This window comes from Diceros bicornis, chromosome 13 (genome assembly GCF_020826845.1).
Source record: "Diceros bicornis minor isolate mBicDic1 chromosome 13, mDicBic1.mat.cur, whole genome shotgun sequence".
Taxonomy (NCBI): Eukaryota; Metazoa; Chordata; class Mammalia; order Perissodactyla; family Rhinocerotidae; genus Diceros; species Diceros bicornis.
Genome location: NC_080752.1, coordinates 36,578,638 through 36,606,510, shown reverse-complemented (window position 1 = coordinate 36,606,510; position 27,873 = coordinate 36,578,638). Strand labels below are relative to the sequence as shown.

Sequence of the window (27,873 nt, the reverse complement as noted above, 5' to 3'; positions counted from 1 at the left end):
CACCCTGGCTACCCCTCTGGTTTGAGGTTCTGGATCCTTGACACCCGCGGTCCGGTCTTGGCTTCTCTCTGCTTGGTCTGATGAGGGAGTTCCCAGATGGGGCACATCCTCATTGGGTGCACAATATCATGGAGATAGAAATAGGTAACAGTTCTGAGAAACCCCTGCCGTCAGTTCCTTTCAAGTACCAGGGGAGAGGATGAGGAAGGCTGGAAAGAAGGAAGGGTGCAGCTCTCGACTCCTCAGCTGTGGGACCCTGGGAGGCCAGACCCAGAGCCTGTCTCCTTACGTGGATGACAGAGGTGACAGCCTCATGGGGTTGTGTTAGCAGAGTGCCTGGCACACAGAAGGTGCTGAATCACTGAGTTTTCATTTTTATTAGGTGTTCAGTTGTGTGACCAAAAGTAACACGAAACTCAGAAATAGTGGCCGTGACATATGCCAGGCCTGATCTCACTTTGCCTTCTAGAATCTTCCACAGGTGCCATCACTGCTCTTTTACTGATGCTAAATTGGGCTGGTGAGACTGGGAACAATGGGCTCTGATACCGGGTTTCTTAGGTGAGGGGCAGCTGGAAGCAAGTGGCAAAAGAGGAGTGCTCGTAGCCTGGCCTGGGGCCCCCTATGGCTACCCCTTTCCCTGCTCCCACTGAGGCAACACAGGAAGACAGCCTAAGGAAATGGCAGGAAGGAGCTCTGGAGGGTTGACTAGCCCTCTGGGTCCATGTGCTGCGGGTGGCCGACTCCCAGGTTTTGGCAGCAGCAGAGCGTCCCTCCGCCCCCGTGGGCTCATCAGATGCTTCCTGATGGTGCCCTTTGGTGCCAGTTAACACAACAGGAGGCAGTCTTGGTGAGGGTGCAGTGGCAGGAGCCCTGGTCTGGGAGTCGGGAGCCTGCCTTCTGGTCTTGGCTCTGCAAGAACTTAACTGGCTCCCCTGCATGGGTTATGGTCATGTCTAGAAGTGTGAGGGCTCAGGTGGATAATCTGGGGATTCCTGTTTCTCCAAAGCCCTTCCCTTTCCCTCCCCCCTTGCTGTGGTCTTGACAAATCAGCCTCTTGGGGCCCTCCGTGAGGTCCTTCAGGGGCCCCAGACTCCATGACTCTCTGTCTCCAAACTGTCTCATTCATCTGAGTCATTGACTAAGCTGCTGCTGTGTGGCAGGCCCACTGGGACACCCCCTGCCCCGCCATTGCGGGGGTGGAGCAGGCATTGTGGACCTGGCCTCAAAGCCGTTGTTCTTTTTCTTGATGCCACCCTGCCCGTGCAGCCTCGGTGCAATGCAGTCGTGGCATTCCCTCCTTCCCCTTGCATGACCCACACCAAGCCAATTAAGATGTTCTCTCTCGAGGCACTCCTCCCCCTCCCTGGCAGCAGTGATCCAGGACGCAGGTCCTCACACAGCAACCGGCACGACTACGAGGAGGCAAGGGCAGCCCAGCCCACACAAATGCTTTCAGAGTTGTAGCCTGGCCCACAGGAGTGCCCACCATGCTGCAGCGGCCCTGCCTGTGGGAATGCTCCCCACCGAGAGATGCAGCTCAGCCCCCAGGAAGGAGCCCCCACCAAGCTCAGCAGCTCAGCTGAACTGCCCGAGTGCACAGCTGAGCTCTTCCGCACACGTAAGAAAGTGCCCCTCCCCTCCTGCCCAGTGCACCAGCTCAGCCTATCTGCTGCTGAGCACAGTGGTCCTGCACCAGAGCAACCTGCTGGCAGAGCACAGAGGGCCCGCCTTTGTGTGCATGCATGACCTGCCAAGCAGCTACGGCCAGCACGCAAACACAGAGAAGCCCTACGGGCACAACTTCCAGCAGGTGGGGTGGGATCAAAATACACAGCTCCAGCCGCCCCCCCCCAGGTGGGAGGTGGAATCCTCAACCTGATACTACCACAGAGGCACTGGCAAAGGATCAATTCACCACACACCATGAAGAACCACATTAACACTTCAGAGCAGAAGGAAAATGACAAGTCTCCAGAAACCAATCCTGAACTCACAGAAATTTACAATCTAAATAACAGAATTCAAAATAGTTATCATAAAGAAACTCAACGAGTTACAAGAAAACTCAGACACTTCAGTGAGCTCAGGAATAAAATTAATGAGCAGAAAGAATATTTCATCAAAGAGATTAAAACCCTTAAAAAAAACTATACAGAAATTCTGGATATGCAGAACAAAATTAACGAGATAAAAATAATTTAGAATCCATAAAAAATAGAGCTGATGTTATAGAAGACAGAATTAGTGATTTAGAGGATAGAAATATAGAAATGCTTCAGGTGGAGGAGGAGAGAGAACTAAGATTTTTAAAAAATGAAGAACTTCAAGAAATATCCAACAATTAGGAAAAGCAATGTAAGGATTATAGGTATTCTAGAGGGAGAAGAGAAGAAGAAAGGAGCAGAGAGCTTGTTCAAAGAAATAATAGCTGAGAACTTCCCAAACCTGGGAAAAGGAACTGCACTTACAAGTACACGAAGCCAATAGAACTCCTATTTACATCAATGCAAAAAGACCTTCTCCAAGCCATATAATACTAAAACTGGCAAAAGTCAATGACAAAGAAAAAATATTAAGGGCAGCAAGGCAGAAGAAAATAACCTACAAAGGAGCCCCTATCAGGCTTTCAGCGGATTTCTCAGCAGGAAACTTACAGGCTAGGAGAGAATGGAATAATGTATTCAAAATACTGAAAGACAAAATCTTTCAACCAAGAATACTCTATTCACTGAAACTATCCTTCAGATACAATGGAGACATAAAATCTTTCCCACATAAACAAAAGCTGAGGGAGTTCATCACCACTAGGCATGCCTTACAAGAAACGTTGAAGGGAGCCCTCTCATCTGAAACTAAAAAGCAAAGGTACCTTGAGCAAGGAAATAAATGAACAGAATCAGAAAATTGAAGCTCTATATCAGAATAGATTAGTAAACAATTATAACACAAAAGACAAAGGGAAGGAAAGCATCAAAAATAACTATAAACACTTCAATGTAGTCACCAACTCCAACATACAAAAGAACAACTTGTGACAACAGTAACTCAGAAGGGGAAGAGGAAAGGGATGGAGCCTGCAGAGGAAGATGGAGATAAGAGGCCATCAGAAAATGGACTATCTTATCTATGAAATCTTTTATACAAACTTCATGGTAACCAATAAATAAAAAATCAGAGCAGAGTCACAAATCGTAAATAAAGAGAAAAACTGAGAAAACCATCACAGAAAACCACCAAACTAAAATGGCAGTCAGAAATACAAGGGAAAAGAAACAATGGAAACATAGAACAACCAGAAAACAAGAGATAAAATGTCAGTCTTAAGTCCTCATATATCAATAATCACTCTAAATGTAAATGGATTGAATTCTCCAATCAAAAGCCACAGAGTGGTTGGATGGATTAAAAAACAAGACCCAACAATATGCTGCCTCCAGGAAACACATCTCAGCTCTAAAGACAAACACAGGCTTCAAGTGAAGAGATGGAAGATGATACTCCAAGAAAATGGCAAGCAAAAGAAAGCAGGTGTTGCCATACTTATATCAGACAAAGCAGATGTCAAGATAAAAAAGATAATGAGAGATGAAGAAGGGCAGTATATAATGATAAAAGTGACATTCCACCAAGAGGAATATGTATGCATGTAACACAGGAGCACCAAAGTACATAAAGCAACTATTAACAGACCTAAAGGGAGAAACTGACAGCAACACAATAATAGTAGGGGACCACAACACCCCACTTACATCAAGGGATAGATCATCCAGACAGAAAGTCAACAAGGAAACAGTGGCGTTAAACACTAGAGCAGATGGACTTAATAGATATATATAGAACATTCCATCCCAAAAAAGCAGAATACACATTCTTCTCAAGTGCATGTGGAACATTCTGAAAGATAGACCATATGTTGGGAAACAAGGCAAGCCTCAATAAATTTAAGAAGGTTGAAATCATGTCAAGCATCTTTTCTGACCACAATGCTATGAAACTAGAAATCAACTAGAAGAAAAAGGCCGGGAAAGTCACAAATATATGGAGACTAAACAACATGCTGCTGAACAACCATTGGGTCAATGAAGAAACCAAAGGAGAATCAAAAAATAACTGGAGACAAATGAAAATGAAAACACAACATACCAACTCTTATGGGATGCAGCAAAAGTGGTACTAAGAGGGAAATTTATAGCAATACAGGCCTTCCTCAACAAACAAGAAAAATCTCAAACAGGTAATCTTAAACTACACCTAACAGTACTAGAAAAAGAAGAACAAACAAAGCCCAAAGTCAGCAGAAGGAGAGAAATAATAAAAATCACAGCAGAAATAAATGAAATAGAGACTAAAAAATCAATAGAAAGGATCAATGAAACTAAGACCTGGTTCTTTGAGAAGATAAACAAAATTGACAAACCCTTAGCCAGACTCACTAAGAAAAAAAGGGAGAAGTCTCAAATAAATAAAATTAAGAATGAAAGAGGAGAAATTACAATGGATACCACAGAAATACAAAGGATTATAAGAGAGTACTATAAAAAACTATATGCCAACAAATTGGACAGCCTAGAAAAAATGGATAAATTCTTAGATTCATACAAGCTTCCAAAACTGAATCAAGAATAAATAGAGACTCTGAATAGACCAATCACAAGTAAAGAGATTGAAACAGTAATCAAAAACCTCACAAAAACCAAAAGTCCAGGACCAGAAGGCTTCACTGGAGAATTCTACCAAATATTCAAAGAAGATTTAATACCTATCCTTCTCAAATTATTCCAAAAAATTGAAGAAGACGGAATTCTTCCTAACTCATTCTACGAGGCCAACATCACCCTGACTCCAATGCCAGACAAGGACAACACAAAGAAGGAAAAGTACAGGCCAATATTGGTGATGAATGTAGATGCAAAAATCCTCAACAAAATATTGGCAAACCGAATACAGCAATACATTAAAAGGATCATACACCATGATCAAGTGGGATTTATACCAGGGACACAGGGATGGTTCAACATCTGCAAATCAATCAATGGGATACACCACATTAACAGAATGAGGAATAAAAATCACATGATCATCTCCATAGATGCAGAGAAAGCATTTGACAAGATCCAACATACATTTATGATAAAAAGTATCAATAAAAGGGGTATAGAAGGAAAGCACCTCAACATAATAAAGGCCATATATGACAAATCCACAGCCAACATCATACTTCATGGTGAAAAACTGAAAGCCATTCCTCTGAGAAAAGGAACAAGACAAGAGTGTCCACTCTTGCTGCTCCTATTCAACATAGTACTGGAGGTTTTGGCCAGAGCAATTTTCAAGAAAAAGAAATAAAAGGGATCCAAATTGGAAAGGAAGAAGTAAAACTCTTGCTGTTTGCAGACGACATGATTCTATACATAGAAAACCCTAAAGGATCCACCAGAAAGCTATTAGAAATAATCAACTACAGCAGAGCTGCAGAGTACAAAATCAACTTACAAAAATAGTCGCATTTCTCTTTTCGAGTACCATGTCTACTCAGGCAAGGGAAACAAAAGAAAAACAAATGGGACTACCCGACTGAAAAGCTGCTGCAAGGTGAAGGAAACCATGAGCAAAATGAAAAGACAGCCCACCAACCGGGAGAAAATATTTGCAAATCATATGTCCAACAAAGAGTTAATTTCCAAACTATATAAAGAACTCATACAACTCAACAACAAAAAGACAAACAACCCGATCAAAAAATGGGCAGAGGCATCAACTGACGAATGGATAAAGAAGATGTGGTGTCTATATGCAATGGAATACTACTCAGCCATAAAAAAGAAAAAATTATCCCATTTGCAACAACATGGATGGACTTTGAGGGTATTATGTTAAGCAAAATAAGCTAGAGAAAGACAAACACTGCATGATTTCACGCGTGTGGAAGATAAACACATGGACAAAGAGCACACTAGTGGTTATCAGAAGGGAAGGGGGCTGGGGGTGGGTGAAAGGGGTAAAAGGGCACATATATATGGTGATGGATAAAAATTAGATTATTGGTGGTGAGCACAATGCAGTCTACAGAATACTGATAAATCATAATGTACACCTTAAATTTCACAATGTTTTAGACCATTATGACCCCAATAAAATTTTTAAAAAGCAAGAAAAAATGGGCAGACAATATGAACAGACATTTTTCCAAAGAAGATATACAGATGGCCAACCAGCACATGAAAAGATGTTCAGCATCACTAATCAATCATTAGGGAACTGCAAATCAAAATAACACTAAGATATCACCTAACACCCATCAGAATGGCTATAATTAACAAGACAAGAACTAATAAGTGTTGGAGAGGATGTGGAGAAAGGGGAACCCTCATACACTGCTGGTGTATGCAAACTGGTGCAGCCACTATGGAAAATAGTGTGGAAATTTCTAAAAAAATTAAAAATAGAAATACCATACGACCCAGCTATCCCACTACTGGGTATTTATCAAACGAACACGAAATCAAGATTACATTACAAAGAGATCTATGCACCCCTATGTTCATTGCAGCATTATTCACAACAGCCAAGAAGTGAAAGTAACCCAAGTGCCCATCAACTGATGACTGGATAAAGAAAATGTGGTGTATATATACAATGGAATACTACTCAGCCATAAAAACGACAAAATCAGGGGCTGGCCCTGTGGTGTTGTGGTTAAGTTTGGTGCGTTCTGCTTCAGCAGCCTGGGTTCGTGAGTTTGGACCCTGGGCACTGACCTACACCACTTGTCAGCCACACTGTGGCAGTGACCCACATAAAAAGTAGAGGAAGATTGGCATGGATGTTAGCTTGGGGCTAATCTTCCTCAGCAAAAAAAAAAAAAGAAAGAAAGAAAGACAAAATCCACCCAACTGCAACAATATGGATGGATCTTGAGGCTATTATGTTAAATGAAATAAGCCAGACAGAGAAAGACCAACACCGCATGACTTCACTCCTATGTGGAAGATAAACAAACACATGGTGGGTGGGCGAAAGGGGTAAAGGGGCACATTTGTATGGTGTCTGATGAAAATTAGACTGTTGGTGATGAGCACGATGCAGTCTATACAGAAACTGATATATAATAATGTACACCTGAAATCACACAATGTAATAAACCAAAATGACCTCAATAAAGTATAATAATAGATTAAAAAAACAAAACAAAGATGTTCTCTAGAGAGACTCTGATGCTTCAACAGGTGGAACCGTTTCATCCCCACAGGGAGGGTTTCCTGCTCCCGACATCCCCGGGGCAGCCTTGGTGCCTGTCTTCCAGATGCCGATGGCTCACCGTCTCCTTCCCTGTGAGCTTCCTGTGAGCTCCCCACGGCCTGCCAAGAGCTTCCTCTGTTGCTCGCTTAGTGAGTGGGTTTCTGCTTCTGGTGACCAGTGAACCCTAGAGAGGCTGGAGGAGAGAGGGCACCTGTGTTGCGCACCTACTTGGGGCCAGTCGCTGGGCCTGGGGGTTGGCAGTGGCACTGAACCCTCACAAACCAAAGAGGCAGACACGTCGACTCCCACGTAACAGTAAGCAGGGTGCTGGGATATGCGCCCCCTCTGCTCGGCCCCACTACCCCTGGCTGGCCCCTCCTGCCCACTTCTGAGTTCCAAGAGAGGATCTTTTTCTCCTGTTGTCTCATCAGTTTTTGTTTGTTTTATAAGCCACTACAGCAAAATCTTTTAAAATTTAATAAGAAAGGATGTCTCATTCCAAATAACATTATAAGTTAATATTATGAATTACATATTATAGAAGTTAAATATTAAGTAAAAATGTCTCATTTTATAATTATTTTCTTTTCCCAATATAACTAAAATTTGTAAAACCTTCCGTAGGAAAATCAGATTACTTAATCACACCTTGTCAAATTGTTACTTCAATCAAAACTTACCTGTTTCACTACCAATATTTGAGTTAGAGTTTTGTTACCTATTTTGCAATTCACTTCTCGGCCCTTTAGAAAGCAGATGATCTATTAAATAGATATTTCTTTGGAACAACTTGGTGCTGTTTTTTTCTTGTTTTATAAAAAGTTTGCTTATAATCTGTGTCCCTTCTACTCTGGTTATTCAATTAGCTTTTTTAAAAAAGATAAAGTTCAGAATAAAAACATTACTTTATATAAACTCATAATTTAGAGAAATTTAAGTTTCTGAAATATTTAAATGTAGTACAATATTTTTAAGGTTTTATGTGAATTTTCTTTCTTTTTTTTTTTGTGAGGAAGATCAGCCCTGAGCTAACAACCGTGCCCATCTTTCTCCACTTTATATGGGACGCCGCCACAGCACGGCTTGCCAAGCAGTGCGTCAGTGCACACCCGGGATCCGAACCTGTGAAGCCCGGGCCGCCAAAGCGGAGCGCACACACTCAACCGCTTGCGCCACCGGACTGGCCCCTGAATTTTCTATTCTTAGTTATTTTCAGTTTTTTAAAATATTACTGGGCTGGCCCGGTGGCTTAGCGGTTGAGTGCGCGCACTCCGCTACCGGCGGCCCGGGTTCGGATCCCGGGCACGCACCTACGCACCGCTTCTCCAGCTATGCTGAGGCCGTGTCCCACATACAGCAACTAGAAGGATGTGCAACTATGACATACAACTATCTACTGGGGCTTTGGGGAAGGAAAAAAAATGAGGAGGATTGGCAATAGATGTTAGCTCAGAGCCAGTCTTCCTCAGCAAAAAGAGGAGGATTAGCACAGATGTTAACTCAGGGCTGATCTTCCTCACAAAAAAAAAAAAATTACTTCACAGACACACACTCTGATTCTCATTGTCTCTACCTTGTTTGTGAAACTTTTCAGTTTGGAATAAGTGCTCCATAAATGCTCCGTGGAACAGACAGACTCCATCATCTATGTGTACATCTCTCTCTCTCTGACCCGTCTAAGTGAATGAAATCCTTTCCTCCTCTCGCACCTAAGTGACCACCAGTTCCGCACGCATATCAGGCATTCAGATTACTTTGTAACAACTATATATGAGCAGAAAAGTTGCAAGATGTAATCTCTTCTCATTACCCATAACTTCCCATTCAAATTTTAATAATAGCTAATTTGATATTTTTTTCAAATAGCTTTATTGAGATATAATTCACATATGCAATTCACCCATTTATTTTTTATTTTTATTTTTTTTAAAGATTTTATTTATTTATTTTCCCCCCAAAGCCCCAGTAGATAGTTGTCTGTCATAGCTGCACATCCTTCCAGTTGCTGCACGTGGGACGCGGCCCCAGCATGGCCAGAGGAGCGGTGCGCCAATGCGCACCGGGATCCGAACCCGGGCCGCCGGCAGCGGAGCGCACGCACTTAACCGCTAAGCCACGGGGCCAGCCCTGCAATTCACCCATTTAAAGTGCACAAATTCAATAGTTCTGTGATTGCTGGTTCACCAAGCATTTATTGAGCACCTACTGTGTACTGGGCATATGATGGTGAACAGGAGCGGTCTCTGTTCATACTGCTTGGTGGGGGTGGAGAATTACTTATTAAGAACAATAATCTTGGGCCGGCCCGGTGGCTTAGCGGTTAAGTGCACGCGCTCCGCTGCTGGCGGCCCGGGTTCGGATCCCGGGCGTGCACCAACGCACCGCTTCTCCGGCCATGCTGAGGCCACGTCCCACATACAGCAACTAGAAGGATGTGCAGCTATGACATACAACTATCTGCTGGGGCTTTGGGGGAAAAAAATAAATAAATAAAATCTTAAAAAAAAAAAAGAACAATAATCTTTATTGAGCACTTACATGTGGTAGGCACAAAGCTACTGGTAGGTGGCTGTGTCCTCAGGGCTGTCACAGAGCTGGGGGACTGATCAGTAGTTATCAGTTGAATTGAGTTAATCAGAAGCAAAAGGCAACCCCTGCTCCCCACCATAGGGTGCCCGGACATCTGGGACCGTTAGGGCTCAGTGCCTGGCTGTTTACCCAGGGGCCTCTGCGGTCCCAACATTCAGCTCCAATGAAGCCAACAGGAGAAGGGGTGAAGAGAGGGGTGAGCTGTGGATTTCTCCCTTTTCTCAGCTTTGGGGACTGAAGGCCATACTGTCTGAGCTGTGGCTTCAAAACGTCCCAGGTCTGCTAAATAACCAAGGGGAACCCTGGGCTGGGAGGGCCTGGGCCTGGGTGCTGAGGACGGGGCTGCTGGGCTGTTCCTTCTGCTTTGCCAGAGAATGCCACCCGCAGCCAGCTTTTCCTGCAGCCATCCCCACCCAGCCCGGGAGTTGGGGAACACCGGGGCCAGGCATCGTGTAAGGCATTTTCATATACGGCATCTCATTCCATAGCTAATATATAACCCGCCAAGACAGGGATCTTTGTGGGGTGACTGTTCCAGCCTCCTGCTCCCCATGAATGTCCTAAGAGAGAAACCCTCCTGGACAAGGGCAGCTGGTAAGTGTGGTGCCACTTTTTTGGCTGAGCCTGGGCCAGAAACCAAATGCAGAACTCTGCTGGGGCCACACTTCAGGCGGGAGCGAGGACTGGAGGTGAGGGCTCTCATCCCTTCAGGCCACACCTGGAGACGAGGACCTACCAGCCCTCGCCTGCAGCAAGGAGCAAGAGGTGTGAGCCTGGGGGAGAAAGGAAATCCACCTGGGGACCCTTCACCTCTGGGACCCCACCTGCCAGCAAGCATGGCCCAGTCGGTGCAGTGGAACCCGTCAATCAGACTGGCCCTCCGTTCTTTGGGAGGAACCTGGGGAGGTCCTGGGTACTGGTGGACGAGCTAACACAGCCATCATTTATTTACACACACGTGCCAGGTGCCGGAGCACGACCCGACGAGCCCATCTCACTTAACCACAACTATGTTCTCCATCAGGGCACTCCGTGGGGCAGGGGCCACGTCTCCCCCATCAGACTGGGGGCTCCCCGAGGAGGAAGAACCCACAACTCTCAGCAGACTGGGCAGCGCCTGAAAGGAAGAGCCATCACCCCTTGAGACAAAAGCACCCGGTGCTTCCCGGGAGGAAGGCATCGTGTCACCCCATCAGATGGGGCTTCCCGGGCAGGGGCTGTGATGGTTCGTCTTTCTCCCCACTCAGCTCTAGTTCAGGCCCGTCCTTGGGGTTCATGCTGCCATACTGAGCCCCCAGCTCTTCAGGCTGAGAGGGCACCAGCTGGCCCCAGGTAACTGGCATTGAGCCAGGTCACAGCCCTGGGTGGAGCCAGACAGCTGGCTGGCAAAGGGCACCTGAACCAGGCCCAGGCCAGGGCCAGCTGGGACCTAGGGGCCCCTTCTGCTGCGACAAGGCCAGAGGCTGTGGGAGCCACCGCTCAGGACAGTGGGAAGGGGCCTGAGTCCAGCAGGGCTGGGCTGCTCTCCAGGGCGAGGGTGAGGCTGGACTGCCCCCGGCCCGAAGCCCTGGACCCTGAGCCAAGGACAGAGGGAGGGAGGGGACTCTGAGAGCCCTCAACCCTTGCTGGTGTGAGACGGCCCCTGCAGCCGAGGGACCTAATGTGAATCACACGCTGCCACTCCTAGCAGGGCGACCTTGGGCAAGTTGCCTAACTCCTCAAAGCCCGCTTTCTCATCTGTAAAATGGCCACCATGATTGCCCCTACCGCAAAGGGGGCTGGGAGGACCGAATGAGACAGCGCCCAGTCCAGCCCAGCACACAGCAAGTGCTCAGTGAGCGTCGACTGCTGCCAGTTACACCTGGGGCGCCGCAAGTGTGTCCCCGCATAGGGCAGGGGAGACCAGCCCTACCTGCCCTCACTGCCCACCTGAGCCCCAGAGGTGTCCCCTCCCTGGTCTCCCCAGACCCAATGCCCTCCTCCTCTTCCCCAACCAAACCCAGTCACCTGCTGTGAGCCGCTGCCCCCACGACCCTGTCCTCATGTCGGCCTGGCCTGGCTTTCAAGGCTCTTCGTAAGTGGCGCCCCCTTGGGAGCAGCCCAGACTCCCACCTCCAAGCCTTGGCACACAACCTTCCCTTTTCCTGACTTGCCCTTCCCTCTCCCTTCAAGATTCAGCTCCAGAGCCACTCCTCCAGGAAGCCTTCCCTGGTTGAGTCTCCCGGGGCTGCTCTCATCCCCACTCCCACGACACTTTGTACCTTCTGGTCACAGCCCTTCCCACCAGGGCCCGGCCACCGTGCCCCCTCCTTGAGGGCAGGGACCAGAGCAGGCTCACTCCCATCCCGGACACCCTGCACAGCGTGGGCTGAGCGTGGAGGGCTGCGCTCTGCAGATACTGGTGGCACAAACCGGGCAAAGGCGCCCCCTTGTGGCAAAGGCTGCGGGCCCCTTTGCTGGGCTCCTTCCTTTCTCTGGGGCTGGAAGACAAAGATTCTGAGAGAGGGTGAGGTGCAGCTTCTCGCCCACCTGGCACCAGTCCACCCCGATGGCTCTGGGGACCTGAGGTGGGGTGTGTGCGGGCGAGAGGCGGCCAGCACAGAGTGGAGCCAGCCCCTCTGTCCTCAGGCACCCACGGGGTCATGGCCAACAGGAAAGTGGACTCCAAACGGGGTCTGGGCGACAAAGTGAGGCTGGGCCTGGAACTGGGGCCCTCCTCTCCTCCCCTCCCCCGCTCTCGCACCTCCCCTTCCTCCCACCTGCAGCGCACCCCCCCCCTTCCCTGGCTATCTCTTGCTCATCCTCCTGCCATGTCACCTCCTCCAGGAAAGTCTCCCTGATCTCCAGGGAGATCTGGTTGTCCCTCTCCTCCAACTAAAAAATACTCAAAGCTAACCTTTATTGATTTCTTACTACTTGCCAGACTTTGGGACTAAACTCTGTAATTACACCACTTTGATCTGAACCTTAACTATTCTTCTCCCTGAGCGCCACGGTGCAGGGACCCTGTTGGAGTGTCCCCACCACCAGGTGTGGGGCTTGTCACAGAGAAGCAGGCTGAAGAAACCAGAGGCCCCTGGAGCTGGCCAGCAGACTTGGTCCCCTTCTGCTGGGCTCTCCCACATGCTAACCCTTTAGGCCCCACCTGGGCCCTGGGGGGTGTGGCCCAGATCCCTTCCACCGCAGTTCCCCAGAGCAGCCCAGACCCCAGCACCCTGGGGAAGGAGCAACAGAACAGGCCCCCCTGGGAAGTACCATTTACTCGGCTCTCTGCAGCCCACAGGACAGTCTGGCTGCACCGGGCTGTGCTGTGTCCCCCCAGGGGTGAGCAGGCAGAATGAGGTAGGTGAGCTGAGGGGCAGCCTCACTGTCTTCTGTCTCAGCTGCAGCCCCCTCCCTCCAGGCTCCCAGGGACAGCTGCCTTAGACCCTGGGAGGTGTGTCCCAGGGGAGGACGAGCTGGCACTGGGGGCCATCTCCTTCCTAGAAGAGTCAGTCAGTCAGGGCTTCTGGAAAAGTCAGCCCACGGAGGTTTCGGACGCACGGGGGGAGACGGCTGGGCCAGGAATTCTAGGCCTCGCCAGCTTCTTCCACGGCCTAGTCCAGGGTCAGCAGCACCGTGACTGCCCACACTTCTCCCTTCCTGGCGGTGGCATCTGGAGGTCCTTGTCATCTTGGCCTGTGTCCTGGTCAGCTGGGGAGGAGGGGCTGGCGCTCTGAGGAGGTGGCGGTGTTCCTGTACACCAGGAACTGTATGGAGATCTGGAGGGGCCGATGTCAAGGCCTAACTGAGCAGAGACAGGGTTGGACCTGCCCTGGGGTGGCCCATGCTCCATCCGGAGGCTCTTCTCTCTTCCCTCCCTCTCGCCCCAACTCTGGCAGGTGGGAGGGGTCAGCCCTGACCTCCCAGCCTCTGTTCTTGCTGTGCCCTCCACTCTGAATGCCGTCCCCGCTCCTCAACCCCTAGCTGAACTCCATTCATCTTCCAAGTCCAGCATTGGGGCCCTCTTCCCTCAGGCACCGCACTGCCACCCCCCACCCCCCAAACCTGGCCCCAGGATCTTGCCTTCCTCCACCCTACAGCATCCTGGGGGTTTCACCAAGCGGCTGGGGCCATTTGGGGTACTGGAGCTTGAAATTTTCTTTATCTCTTGTTGCACCCAGCAGGGACTCAGCAAATGTTGAAACAAGACCCACGTTTACTTCCTCCCAAACGAGATCCAAATAACGGCCCATTCAGTCAAATGTTAGCAAACATTTACTGAGCGCTCCCCGTGTGCTGGGTTGGGTGCTGAGTGTTTCTGGGTACCTCATCTTACGTAATCGTCCCATTATCCTGGTGAGACAGCGACTGTTATCTCCACCACGCATATGAAGATACGCAAGCACAGCGAGGTTAACGGTTTGCCCCGTTGTCACACAGCTATGTAGTGGTGGAGCCGGGATTTGAACCCCGGTTTTTCTGACTCTAACTCACATGTGTCTCCATGTTCCAGCTTTCATTCCTCCGGCCTGGATGGGCTGGTTTTTTCCCTGTTCCTCGGGGCCTTTGCACAAGCTGTGCCTGGAATATCCCTCCCTTGACTCTGCCTGACTCCTTCTCCTTCAGGGCACTGTTTAAATGGCACTCCTGGAGGCCTCTGCTGAACCTCTAAACCAGGACAGCCCCCTGGCTCAAACTCTCTCACAGTTTTCTCTGTGATCCTTACTCATTGCCACTGCAATGAAGTAACTATTTGACAATTACGTGTCTGCTGACTGCCTCCCCACTGAGCTGTAAGCTTCCTGAGGCAAGGGCCATTCTGTTCTTGCTCACTACTGGATCTGTGTCTAGCGGGGTGCCGGGAACCCAGGAGGTCTGACTGTTGGATGGATGGATCGATGGATGGATGGGTGGGTGGATGGATGGATGGGTAGATGGATGAACGTGAATGGATGGATGGGTGGGTGGATGGATGGGTGGGCGGGTGGGTGGATGGATGGGTGGATGGATGGATAGATGGAAGGATGGGTAGATGGATGAATGTGAATGGATGGACGGATGGATGGATGGGTGGGCGGGTGAGTGGATGGACCGGTGGATGGATGGATGGGTGGAAGGATGGGTAGAGGGATGAATGTGAATGGATGGACGGATGGATGAATGGATGGACGGATGGGTGGATGGATGGATGGAAGAAAGGAGGGGTAGATGGATGAATGTGAATGGATGGACGGATGGGTGGGTGGCTGGATGGATGGGTGGATGGATGGATGTGAATGGATGGATGGGTGGAAGGATGAGTGGGTGGATGCATGGATGGGTGGATGGATGGATGTGAATGGATGGATGGGTGGAAGGATGGGTGGGTGGGTGGATGGATGGGTAGATGGGTGGATGGATGGATGGGTGGCTGGATGAATGGATGGGTGGTTGGGGGGATGAAGGAATAGACAGTGATGCCGTGTGCAGGCAGAAGCTGCCGCTGCCATGCCCACCCCACCCTGCCCCACCTGCCCTGAGCACCCTGAAGGATACGATGGTGTCGAGTAGCAGCACGCCCAGGCTGCCCACAAGCCAGGGCAGGTGATGCAGCAGGTAGCTGCCCTCGCTCTGGCCCACCTCAGGGTTTTTGAGCAGCACACTTAGTCCATACAGGGTGTTCCCCAGCATCACCAAGGCAAACAGCGAGTAGGAGATCCCCTGGGTCGACTTCCGCAGGAACTGGAGGTGAGGGAGTGGGGACAGAGACCTCAAACAAGACTCATCACTCTGGGCTGTAACTGTCCACGTGTCTGTCTGCCCCATCATACTGTGCATGCTCTCAGCTGAGTGTTCACTGTGTGCCCAGTGTCTGACATGGGCCTGGCACACAGACCAGTCCCTTCCAGGGCCTGACTCCTCATCCCCACTCCAACGACCTCTCCCAGGCCCCCCACCCAGGTCCATAGGAGACCGTGGCTGCCACATGCGCTGGCCCCACCAGGCCTGCTCTCCAGCCCCATGCTGACGTTCACTGCCCAGCAAGCCTCCCCATCCCTGATTCCCCACTTTCTCCTCTCCTCTCAGGCCTCTCAGCTCAGCCCCTCACTCTCACCTTCCCTGAGAACACACAGGGCTCACCCGGGCCCCTGACGGCAGGCATCAGCATGCCCACTTTCCAGAGGCAGAAACTGAGGCTTGGAGAATTGGACTAACTTGCTCAAGTCAACAGTGAGTTTGGACCCAGACCTTCTGCACGAAGACTCCCGCACCATGCTACCCCTCAACCCAGCGGGCCCGAGCTGCCAGGCCGGCTCCTCTTCGATTCGGCCCCACCTGCCCCTGCCCGAGGCTCACGTTGGTGCGGATCTGAGGCAGCCGGGAGAGCAGGTACAGCATGCTGGAGATGGAGCCGATGACAAAGCCAATGATTTCCTGCCGAGTGAAGGGCTGAGAGGGCAGAGGGGGGTGCTCAGTGCCTCGTAGGGGCCGGAGGTGCAGGGTGAGATCCCCAAGCTCCCTCCTAGAGGGCAACCTCCCGCCCATGAGCCAGGCCCCGCCCCCACTGTACCGTCGAGTACCCATACCTCACCTTACTGGTCGGCTCCACAGACAGGAGCGTCCGCCCCCGGAAGACCTCCCTCGGGGCAACCACAGAACCAGCGCTGCTCAGCAGCGGAGTGATACACGTCAGCCCCAAGATGAACAAGAGCACAGAATTGATGGAGGCAGACACTGGACGTGAGGTAGGAGGAAAGCCGCGGTTAGGGATCTGAGTGGCAGCAGACAGACTAGGACTTGAGCCCTGGCCTTGGCCCTCAGTGGCTGTGTGACCTTGGGCAAGTGACCTAACCTCTCTGAGCTTTAATTTCTCATCTGTAGAATGGGTATAATAACAGTACCTAGGGTGGTAAGGGTGAAATGATGAGGGCAGTAGGGTCAGGAGGGGCTTATCCAAACTGGAAATGCTGAGACAGCCCCACCCCCAAGTGCCTGGTCTTGTATAGCCCCCGACCTGACCTTGGCCATCACCCTTTCTGGATCCTCAAGGGCAGCAATGGTCTGTGTGCCTTGTCCTTGTTTCCCCAGCTCCAGGCCCAGTTGGGCACGGAGGAGCAGCTGAAGTCATGTTTGCTGAATGACAACTCAAGGGTGGGGGACTCCCTGTGGGCCTGCCCGGATGTGCTCACTGCCCACTGGCTTCTATCTTGGCCGATCAGGGCTCAGGCTTTCAGATAAGGCCCAAGAAAGCCTTTCTGAGGTTTGGTTTATCACTCAGCAATGGGAAACCTGCTTCCTCCCAAGCTCCCAGCCCTCCCGGGTGCCCCTCAAGCACCCGACACAGAGAGACCCCCATACTCACACGCAGTGGGGCGTTTCTTAAACTTGTAATGAAAGTACAGTGACAGCATCAGCAGGTCTGCCAAGACGTAATACACTGCGGTGTACGTCTGCAAGAGAAGCAGGGCCCAGGGCGTTGGCTGCGGTCCCAGGCTCCGGGGACCACACCTCGGCAAGTCACTTCACCTCTCTGAGCTGTTTCTTCATCTGGAAAGGAGGGGACCACAGCTCCTACCTGGCATAGAGATCAGGTGGGCAAAGGGCCCGGCCTGGGCAGTAATGGTGGCTAGCTCCACTAGTCAGGACAAGAAGGCACGCAGAGGGGAAGTGAGGGCTCTGGTTTGGCCTGACACAGGAGCAATTAAGACTTCACAGCCCTGCTTGGGAAGACAATGGATTCCTGATGGCGATTCAGCTCCGCCCAGCCACAAGAGGATGGCAGCACCTGGGCCTCCAAGGGAAACTTTCCTCCTCCGGGGCCCCACACCCCAAAAGCTTAGTGTTGACCATAGCACAGGTGAAGGAGCCCAGCGATCCTCTGGCCGGATGCGCTCATTCTGCAGAAGCAGAAGCTGAGGCCCAGAGAAGGGCGTTGATCAGCTCTCTGTCACGCTGCGTGGCAGGGCAGAGGGCTCTCTTTACAGAGTGGGGCCCTCCTGAGATGGAACGATGGGTCAGGATTCTGGAGCCCGGGCCTCCCCTGCCGGCTGCCCCAATGCCTCTGCCATGGCTGTTTTAGGCAGCCCACCCCACCCGGGGGCCGGCCCACCTGCAGGGGCAGCTGGTCAGCGAGGAAGGAGCCAATGAGGTTGCAGGAGTCTCCGCCGATCCAGCCCAGGAGGAACCACAGAGACAGGGCCTGGTCCATGCTGCCTGTCTTGCAGGCCGTGATGTACTGGCTGTGGCAGAGGAGGGAGAGGCACGCTCAGGGATCGAGGGCTGTGACGCTGCCTTGGAGGGTAAAGGAGGGAACAGCCCCCACCCCAAGATGAGACAACCACAGAACAGTAGGGCAGGGTCAGCGGAAGCACAGAAGGTCGCCTGGGAGCCAATCCTTCCCGCAGGCAGAATCCTCATGAGCCTTTCTTTGCCCTCTGGAGATTCCCTTCCAACCTGGAAACTACAGGATGTGCATCTTCCCACAGAGATCCATAGCATTACTCAGATTCTCCTCCACAGCACCCTGGGGTGTCCCAGCGGGGACTTTGTGTTTTTACAGGGTCCTGAAGTTTTGTGTTAGGCCCTGAGAAGCACTTCATAGAGACCCTGGATTCTTTCTTCTATGGAGGCTGTGGGGGTTTCAAAGAAGGATAGTGGTGGTGGCAGTGAGCCCAAGGCTTGGGCACCGCCCCATCTCCAGGAGCGCTTGATGACAAGATGGGCTGAACCACAGCCTGTTATCTTCAAAGGGCAACAGAGAAGGAGGGGCTGTGGGGCCTGGAGCTATGCTTTCCGTTACAGTAGTCAGTGGCTTTTGGTACCTAGGTTGTTTTCCTAAAGGTCCTTGGTGCTGGGACCCTCTCTTTGGACCTCTGGCCAGGTCTCAGCATGAGTCCAAAGCTGACAGTGGCAACGGGGCCTCGGGTGCAGCTCCAAGCCCTTCGTGTGTATTAATTCATTCCGTCCTCACAGCCCCCCATGAGGTCAAGTCTATTTTGACGAGCCTCCTCACTGGAGACTGAACAAGTCATGTCACATACCTAGGGAGTCTTGGAGCCAGGATTTGCACCCAGACCCTGAGGCTCCAGTCTCGCTCTTAACCATCCCACACACTGCCATTTACTGTTACATTCCTTTTAATCATCTGTGTGTATGTAAATAAGAACAAGGTAAGTAAATGGCACCTCTGCCCATCCATCACCCAAGCCAGAGACTAGGAAAGCTGGGCATCGGCGCAGGGTCTTCCCTCAGCTGTCGTCCCATCTCCATCTCCTATCGAGCCCCCTCCACCCACCTCTCGAGGTCTCCTAACCAAGCCTTGTTCCCCTCAAATCCATCCGCCCTCTCAGGATCTTTCTAAAACCCCAATCTTGCCAAAATCTTTCAGAGCCTTCCACTGCTTTTCAGTAAGGACCCACATCCTCCTGAGCACGCCCTTACAAGGTCTCCAGGTCCAGCTGTCCCTCTGCCCTCGTCCCCTCCCCCAGGACTGTGGTCCCTTCCTCCAAGCTCATCATCTGCAGACATCTGCCACCCCCTCCTCTCCATCTTTCAGGAAGTACCAGTGCCTCCTCCGAGCCTTCCTTGACGTGAGCTCACGGGCATCCTCTCCTTCCTCCTTTGTAACACTGGATGTCCCCGTCCCTCCGGGACTCAAGCTTCCTGAGGGCAGGGACAGTGCCCAGCACAGGCCTGGCACCGAGAAGGCCCTTAATTAAGGTTTATCACGTGGCCCTTAAAGCTCCTTCTGGGACACTGTGACTTGCTGTGTCTCCTTAAATCGCAGGGAAACTGATTTTGTCACACCCAGGAAAGGCAGAGTCCTGAGGAGGGGCAGGAAGGTGGCTGCCCTTCCTGTCATCACTTGGGGCTCTCTCCCAGGCCTCTGACCCCTCTCACTGGTTAAACTGGTTAGGGCCAGCCTTATGCCATGGCAGGAAGGGGAAGCCTCAGCCAGCTCCTCAGATAGTTCTGGGGAAGCTCTCACTCCAGGACAGGGAGTCTCTCTTCCTCGACCTCCATCAGTCACCCACACCTGTCCAGTCTGCCTCCTAAGGGCCTCTCCAATACCCCCCGATATCACTGCTTGCTGGACGTCTTACACAGCCTCCGAGGTGGCCTCCCTGCCTCCAGTCTCTCTCCTTGTCCCTCCAGTCCTTTTTCCCTGTGATTCTCAGACTGTCTTTTAAAGGGTGCCAGAATGGAAGCTCTGCAAAGGCAAGGATAGTGTCTGTTGTGCTTACTTGCACCACACCTACTATGGCACCTGGAACAAGGTAATTCCCAGTAAAAATGTCAGCTCTTGACAGTGTACTAGGAAGATTCAACAGGGGAAGGACAGTCTTTTCAACACACGGTACCTGAACAACTGGATATTCCCGTGCAAAAGAATGAGCTTGGACCCCTACCTCACACCATATACAAAACACAACTCAAACTGGATCAAAGACCCAAATGTAAGAGCTAATTTGTGATTTATAATTAAAAAAACATATTTGTGGTCTTCTTCCCTGTTCTTGGCACAGAGTTTCTAACACCCTTGTAATTTCCTAAGTGATGAGAGCAATAGAAGTGTCTTCTGTTATCTTAATTAGGTGACTTTGGGAAAGCTCCTAGGTCACTTGAGGGGGGAGCTGATTGTCAGGGAAACCAACCATGTGATTAGAGGGGTGGAACTTTCATTTCCACGCCCCTGACCTCCGGGAAGGGGAGAGGGGCTGAAGATTGAGTTCAATCTCCAACAGCCAATGATTTTTTCAACCATGCCTATGTGATAAGACCCCCATGAAAACCCAAAAAGATGGGGTTCGGAGAGCTTCTGGGTCAGTGAATATGTGGAGATTTGGGGAGTGGTGCACTTGGAGGGCACGGAAGCTCCAAGTGCCTTCCCATGTGCCTTGCCCTATGCATGTCTTGCATCTGGCTGTTCCTAAGTTATATTCTTTTATAACAAATCAGTGATCTAGTAGTTAAATATTTCTCTGAGTTCTGTGAGCCACTCTATCAAATTACTCAAACTCGAGGAGGGGTTGTTGGAACCTCCGATTTATAGCAGGTCAGTCAGAAGCACAGATGACAACCTGGACCTGAGACGGGCATCTGATGTGGGGGCGGTTGGGGGGTCAGTCTTCTAGGAATGAGCCTTTAACCTGTGGGATCTGATGCTGTCTCCAGGTAGTGTCAGAACTGAGTTAATTGCTTGGTGGTTTGGGAAAAAAACACACATCGGAACTGGTGTCAGAATCAGATAAATCTATGAAACCCTCAGAAGAAAAGATAAAGGCATATCTTTGTTACTTGAGTTAGCCTATGATTTCTTAGATATGACACCAAAAGCACAAGCCACAGAAGAAAAAATAAATTGAACACTATCAAAATTTATAACTTTTTTGCTCCGAAGGACACAATCAAGTGAAAAGACAACCCGCACAGGGGCCGGCCCTGTGGCGTAGCGGTTAAGCGCACGCACTCCGCTGCTGGCTGCCCGAGTTTGGATCCTGGGCGCGCACCGACGCACCACTTGTCAGGCCATGCTGTGGCGGTGTCCCACATAAAGTGGAGGAAGATGGGCACGGATGTTAGCCCAGGGGCCGGTCTTCCTCAGCAAAAAGAGGAGGACTGGCATGGATGTTAGCTCAGGGCCGATCTTCCTCATACACACACAAAAAAAGACAACCCACAAAATGAGAAAATATTTGCAAATCACATATTAGATGAGGGTGTTGTATCTAGAATATATAAAGAACTTGCACAACTCAACAACGAAAAGACAAATAATCCAATTGAAAAACAGGCAAAGAATCTGAATAGACCTTTTTCCAAGGAAGATATATAGTTGGCCAATAAGCTCATGAAAAGCTACTTAACATCACTAGTCACCAGGGAAACAGAAATCAAACCACGGTGAGATACCACTTTCCACCCCTAGGACGGCTATAATAAAAAAGATAGAAAATAACAAGGGTTGATGAAGATTTGGAGAAACTGGAACCTTGACACACCGCTGGGAATATAAAAATGGTGCACGTGCTTTGGAAAACAGTCTGGCAGTTCCTCAAAAGATTAAATGTGGAGTTACTATATGACTCAGCAATTCCTCTCCTAGGTATACACCCAAGAGAAATGAAAACATCTGTCCCCACAAAAACTTGTACATGAATGTACATAGCAGCCTTAATCATAATAGCCAAAAAGCAGAGACAACCCAAATGTCCACCAATGGATGAACGAATAAATAAAATATGGTCTACACATACAATGGACTATTATTCGGACAGAAAAAGGAATGAAGTACCGAAACGTGCTACAACATGGATGAACCTTGAAGATGTTATGTTAAGTGTAAGAAGCCAGTCACAAAAGGCCACATACGTATGATTCCATTTATACGAAATGCCCAGAATAGGCAAATCTATAGAGACAGAAAGGAGACCAGTGGTTGCCAGGGGCTGGGAGATTTAGGAGGAAATGAGGAATGACTCATTTGTTTTGGGGTCTCTTTTTAGGGTGATGAAAATGATCTAAAACTGACTGTGGCGATGGTTACACAATTCTGTGGATATTCTAAAACCATTGAACTGTGCATTTAAGTGGGCTAATTGTATGGTATGTGAACTCTCTCTCAAAAAACCTATTTAAAACAATGTCAAGCCCCTGAATAAACCCTTATCTTTTCCCCTCAGGATAAAGAGCAAATTTCCTAACAGTGGAGAATGCCCTTCCATGACAGGGCCCTCGATGACCTCCTTGACCTCACCCCTCCCTGGCCCCCTGACCCTCACACACCCCGTCCAGCCATGCAATTGAGCATGCATTGTGCAAAGGCCCTGAGCTGGGTGCTTTCTGTACACACCCCCCGTGCCATCCTCACAGCAACCCTGGGAGGTGGAGAATGGCATTCTCATTTTACAGATGAGGAAACTGAGGCACAGAGCAGCGAAGTGACTTGTCCAGGTCACATTCTCCAATCACGGCACTGGCCACACTATTTTGTAATCGCTGCTTGTCCACCACCAGACTGTCACAGGACAGAGGCCGTGTCTCGTGCTTCCCAGCCCTCCCAGCCCTCCGCCTCCTCTCACTAGCTGTGCAACCTAGAGCAAGTTCCTTAACCTCTCTGGGTTTCCGTTTCCTCGTGAAGTAGGGATAGTAATTGTTCCTATTTCACAGGGTTGTTATGAGGATTAAATGAGGTAAAAACATGTCAAGTGCTTAGAACTGAGCCAGGTACACAGCGGGCACTCAGTAAACAGTAGCAACTATTATCTGTTGTCAGAATTGCCCCCAGCACAAAGCGGGGCCTAGGGTGGGGTTCAGTGCAGAGCCCCTCAAGGTGGGGTGGAAGTCAGTGAGTGGGGGTGGGGGAGGGAGCACACTCGGCCTGGAGTCTGGAGAGGCCCACGCCGGCCAGGCAGCCCCTCCTCCCTGCAGTCCCCAGAGCCCCTGCCCCATGCCTGCCACCCTGACACTACTCACGGGAAGGTGGACGCAGCAAAGCAGAAAATGGAGATCAAGCCCAGGCCCACACTGGCCTCGTCCCAGCCGTCCTGGGCACACTCGCCAAACACGTCCCATATCCACTGGCGGGAGCCGTTGGGGCAGCTGGAGAAGTTGCCGGAGCCCAGTTTCTTCCAGACCATGGCTGCTGCGGGAGGGAGGGGGCGTTCTACAGGGAGAAAGAAAGGGGGCCTTTAGCCTTGGGAGGCCTGGATCCTAGTCATGCTCCTGCCAACCTAAGCCCATGCCAGCCTTATCACCTGGCACTGACCAAGCCCAGGAACCAGAGGACACAACTAGCCTCAAGAACAGAGATCAAAGCAAACACATGGCAACCACATGTGCGGATAGAATGCTGGATCTGTGGTCAGGGAAAAGTGCCCTCAAATCCCAGCTTTACCACTCATTAATGCTGTGATAGCCCCTCTGTGCCTCAGTTCCCCCATCTGTACAATGGGGTGATAACAGTGCCTCCCTCGTACAGCCGTGAGGGTTAAATGAGTTCATAAATAGAGTGTGGAGAACGGAGCCCTCAAACAATGTCACCTTTGCTGTAACTCTTGAACATTTAGATGGTTTCCAATCTTTTGTTATTGTAAATTACACTGTGACGGTCTGCTGAGACCAGGCCCATTCAGTATGTTATCTCACTTAAAGAAGGCTTGTCCCCCAACATTGGTCGGATGAGGCAAGTGGAGAATCAGGTCCAGGTGAGTCCCAAGGTTGCACAGGTGGCTGGGATTCAAGTGTGGTGCGCTCAAGCCGTATTCTCCCAGGAGCTCATGTGTGTGAGACACCTGCTGGCAAGGAGTCCACAGCCACCTCCCCATTCTCACCACCGACAAATCCAGAAGATGGGGGTTGCAGGGGCAGGCAAGGAAGGACCCTCCTGTACTCGGGCACCCTGGACAGTGACTGCCCGTGTGACGGTCCCAGAGAAGGGAGAGACAGTAGAGCCTGCGGGAGCCATCCCTACCACACAGAGTCATCATAGCCCCCGATCACTGAGCTCCTTAGCAGCTCTGTGCTAAGCACCTTGCAGGCACTGACACATCTAGCTTCACATCACCTCTGCGAAGTGGGAGCTACTGAAACATCTGTGAGGAACCAGGGAAGTGAGTTGCCAGGGCCATCCAGCCAAGAAGCAGCAAAGCCAGGAGTCAAAACCCAGACCGGGACCCAAACCCCTCCTCACAGCCACCAGGTCACACTTCCTCAGGCACTCTGTCCCTGGGCACAGCAGAATCCTCCTGTGGTCTGGCATAGCCGCCCAGATTCTTGTACAGCCAAAAAGCGAGCTTCCCCTTTCTTCACTGGGCTCAGAGGGGCCCTCCTCACCCAGGCTGAGGCTCTCTCCAGCCACCTTCAGTTCCTACTTGTGTCAGGAGCCCCACGATCCTCATAAAGCAATGCCCTGTGCTATAGACTGAAGGTTTATGTCCCCCGCAAATGCAATGAAACCTAACCCCCAACGTGATGGTGTTCTGAGGCGGGGCCTTTGGGAGGTACTTAGGCCATGAGGGCAGAGCCCTCATGAATGCGGTGAGTGCCCTTATAAAAGAGAACCAGACAGCTCTGGCACCCCTTCTGCCATGTGAGGGCACAGTGAGAAGACAGCCATCTATGAACAAGAAGTGGACCCAGACATTGAATTGACTAGCACCTTGATCCTGGATTTCTCAGCCTCCAGAACCATAAGAAATAAACATCTGTTGTTTCTAAGCCACGCAGTCTACAGTATTTTGTTACAGCAGCCCAGACGGACTAGAATACCCAGGCTGAACCCATGCAACTGCTGAGCCTGCAGGGATCTGAGAGCGTCAGGGAGGGACAGGAAGCGAGTCAGCTTCTTTTCTTAGGAAGCTCCAGGCTCTCAGCCCTGACGTGACTAGCAGAGACCCCGGAGCTGGAGACGAGGGCACCCCAGGTCACCGCCTGCCTGGTTCACTGCAGCATCTCCAGGGCCCAGCAAAAGTGGCCGAAAACCTCTTCTTGTACCTTGGTGACCCACCTTGATGACCTTCAGCACAGCTGATGTTGGAAAAATTTACCTGACGTCCTGCCACCAGCACCTACAAGGCCACCCCAGGATAACATACCGTCCGGGTGAGAACTGTATCTCGGCAATGCCAAAGGCATTTCAAATCAAGTCCTTTTGTTCCCCAGCCACCCCGCAACGGGACTGCCTCCTCACCCCGCCCCAGATTCTGATCAAGCCACTGCAGTCCATCACGTGTTAGTACACTGCCATCCTCGTAACTTCCCTGTCAGATGGGGAATACTGCCCCCATTCTACAGATAAGGTTGAATGGCCCTGAGCAAGTGAGTAACCTGTCTGAGCCTGTCTATAAAATGAGGATAACGACACATTCTTTGGGGCTGTTGTGCAGATGAAATGCACATAAAGCTCTGAGCCCAGTGCCTGACATACTGCATGGTAGTAACTGTTTGAGGATGAGAGTCCAGTATCTCAACCACTCTGAGGCCATTCTCTCACTCCCTCTTTTCACCAAGTTGGGAAAGTAATGAGGTGGACACATGCCCAGTGAGGGAGGGGGTGTCCTGAGGAATGTATCTTAGCTCACAGGGCCCAGGGCACTGGGCGGGTGGTCTCCTGTCCATGCACAGCGCTGTGTGCAGCTCGGGGCTCAGTATGATCTGAGACACACCTGAGCCCTGAACAGAAGACGCCTTCCTCTGAGGGCCGCTGTGCATACGGCCCTTCACCTGTAGGTTCTGAACCAAGAAGGGAGCCAGTCTGGGCCCAGGCCTTGCTTCTGAGAATAGGCTCACCTTCTGGACACACAGCACGAAGCAAACGGATGTCCAGGGTTGCAACAAAGCTTGACCTCCTCCATAAGTTTAACAAGGACCACAGCAGGGGTCCTGGGAGGACACGTGTTCAAAATTCGAGATCAGTGTGTCTGGGCTGGGAATCAGGGACCTTGCGTTTAAGAAGCTCCCCCAGCTGATTCTGGTGCACGGGGCCACACTTTGAGAAAGGCTGCACTGGAGAAGGCATCTTCTGCCACCTCCAAGTGCCTCTCCCAGATCCCAAGCTGAGTCAGGGAGATGCTGTCCACCGAAGCCAGTCAAGTGGCCACCTGCATCTACTAGATCAAGTCCAAATCCCTTGAGGCAAAGCCCTATGGTACTCCAAGAACTGCCCTCCCCACTTCATCCCCTGTCCCTTAAATAGTCATTCTCAGGCCTCCAGGCTTCTGCACATGCTGTCTCTTCCCCTAGGAGTGTCCTCTTCCCCTGGAGGGCCTGATAAAGAGATACTGAGACCCAGTCCACATTGCTCTCTCAAAGAGGCCTTGCAAGAGCTGGCTGGATGACACCTGTCATCTCTTGCCCCCCCTTGTCCACACACCTGAAGAATCCTCAGCGAACATTGCTCTTTAAGCCCACTCATCTTCCATCACCCTGGTTGTAAACGTATTCTCAGGGCCTAGACACACCAGCTGCACAGTAAAGGTTCAGAAAGCAGAGAGAGACTAGAAGGGAGAAAGAAAGAGAGAAACAGAGAGAAAGGAAGGAAGAAAGGAAGGGAGGGAGGGAGAAAGACCTAGTTGTGAGTTGGGATGGCCTAGGGTTGAAGAGAAAGCACTTTGGAACTGACCTGCCTGATGCCTACTAGTATAGAACTCCCGGGCAAGTGATTCAGCCTCAGAGTTCCAATCTGTAAAGTGGGGGAATAATGCAACTATCCATCTCCCAGGCAGACTGCAGAGTTAAATGAGATAATCCTGGCCAAGGGATCAGAACGGTGCCTGGCACAGGTTAGTACTCACTCAGTAGTAACAGCCAGGGATGGCTATTATTCTGTTCTGGCTGTAGCTCCCCCCGCTCCCCGCTGGGGTCCCTGGCACACAGCAGCCATCAGTAAGTATTGAATGGACAATACCCGCGCCAGTCCTCACACTTCCAAACCCAGACTTCCCAGGTACACACTTGGAAACTTGCCCTAGGCATGGCATGGGGAGGAGGCAGTCTGGGCAGACCTGGGGAGTATACCGAGGAAAGGAGCGTCCGGCTTGGGGATACCGCCCACTCCAGGCCTCCGGGTCCTGGGTCACAACTCCCTCCTGGTGACTCAGCCCAGCGCGAGCCGCCTGTTTGGCGGGGATAATGACAGGGCAGCCGCTGGGGTCAGCGCTCAATCGCCGCGAGGCCCCCTCCCCTAGTCCGCCCTGGGGAAAACAAAGCCGCCAGAAGCGAAGGGGCCCGTCGGCCCGGACCAGGAGGTGAAAAGGGGACCCAGACCCCAATCCCCGGCCAGGCTGGTCCGAGAGGCCATGATGGTCGCCCCTGAGGAGGGGAACATGGGCCCCGGAGGGCCACCCAATCCCGGCCCAGAGCCCCGTCCCAGGATCTCACGCCCCAAGGAGGAGACAGGAGCCCCAGGATGGTCCAGGGTTTGGAGGAGGGTTTGGAAAGGCGTGGCAGGGAAGCCCCAGAGTCCCGACCCGCTGCCTTCGCATTTGCCCCCAGCCTCAAACCCACCTCACCGCGTCAGGATTCGCCACCCGAGCCCGGCTTCTGGGTTCGGCCTCCACTGCCGGGGTCAGCTGACCCGAG

At 51.1% G+C, this 27,873-nt stretch overlaps 1 protein-coding gene across 2 annotated transcripts; it reads right to left on the bottom strand.

Moving 5' to 3' along the window:
- Positions 1-13,076: 13,076 nt before the first annotated feature.
- On the bottom strand, positions 13,077-27,860 carry SLC66A1 (solute carrier family 66 member 1). 2 transcript variants are annotated; one of them, XM_058553073.1, is made up of 8 exons: positions 27,799-27,860; positions 23,269-23,458; positions 17,903-18,032; positions 17,156-17,243; positions 16,385-16,527; positions 16,150-16,242; positions 15,349-15,534; positions 13,077-13,592 (listed from the first exon to the last, which is right to left on the bottom strand). In XM_058553073.1, exons 2-8 carry the CDS (start codon positions 23,430-23,432, stop codon positions 13,521-13,523), a joined length of 876 nt encoding a protein of 291 aa, XP_058409056.1. In that variant the 5' UTR covers positions 23,433-23,458; positions 27,799-27,860; the 3' UTR covers positions 13,077-13,520. The 2 variants fall into 2 exon arrangements, with proteins under 2 accessions (XP_058409056.1, XP_058409057.1); XM_058553074.1 differs by lacking the exons at positions 17,903-18,032; positions 27,799-27,860 and having other exon boundaries at positions 23,269-23,452.
- Positions 27,861-27,873: the final 13 nt, after the last annotated feature.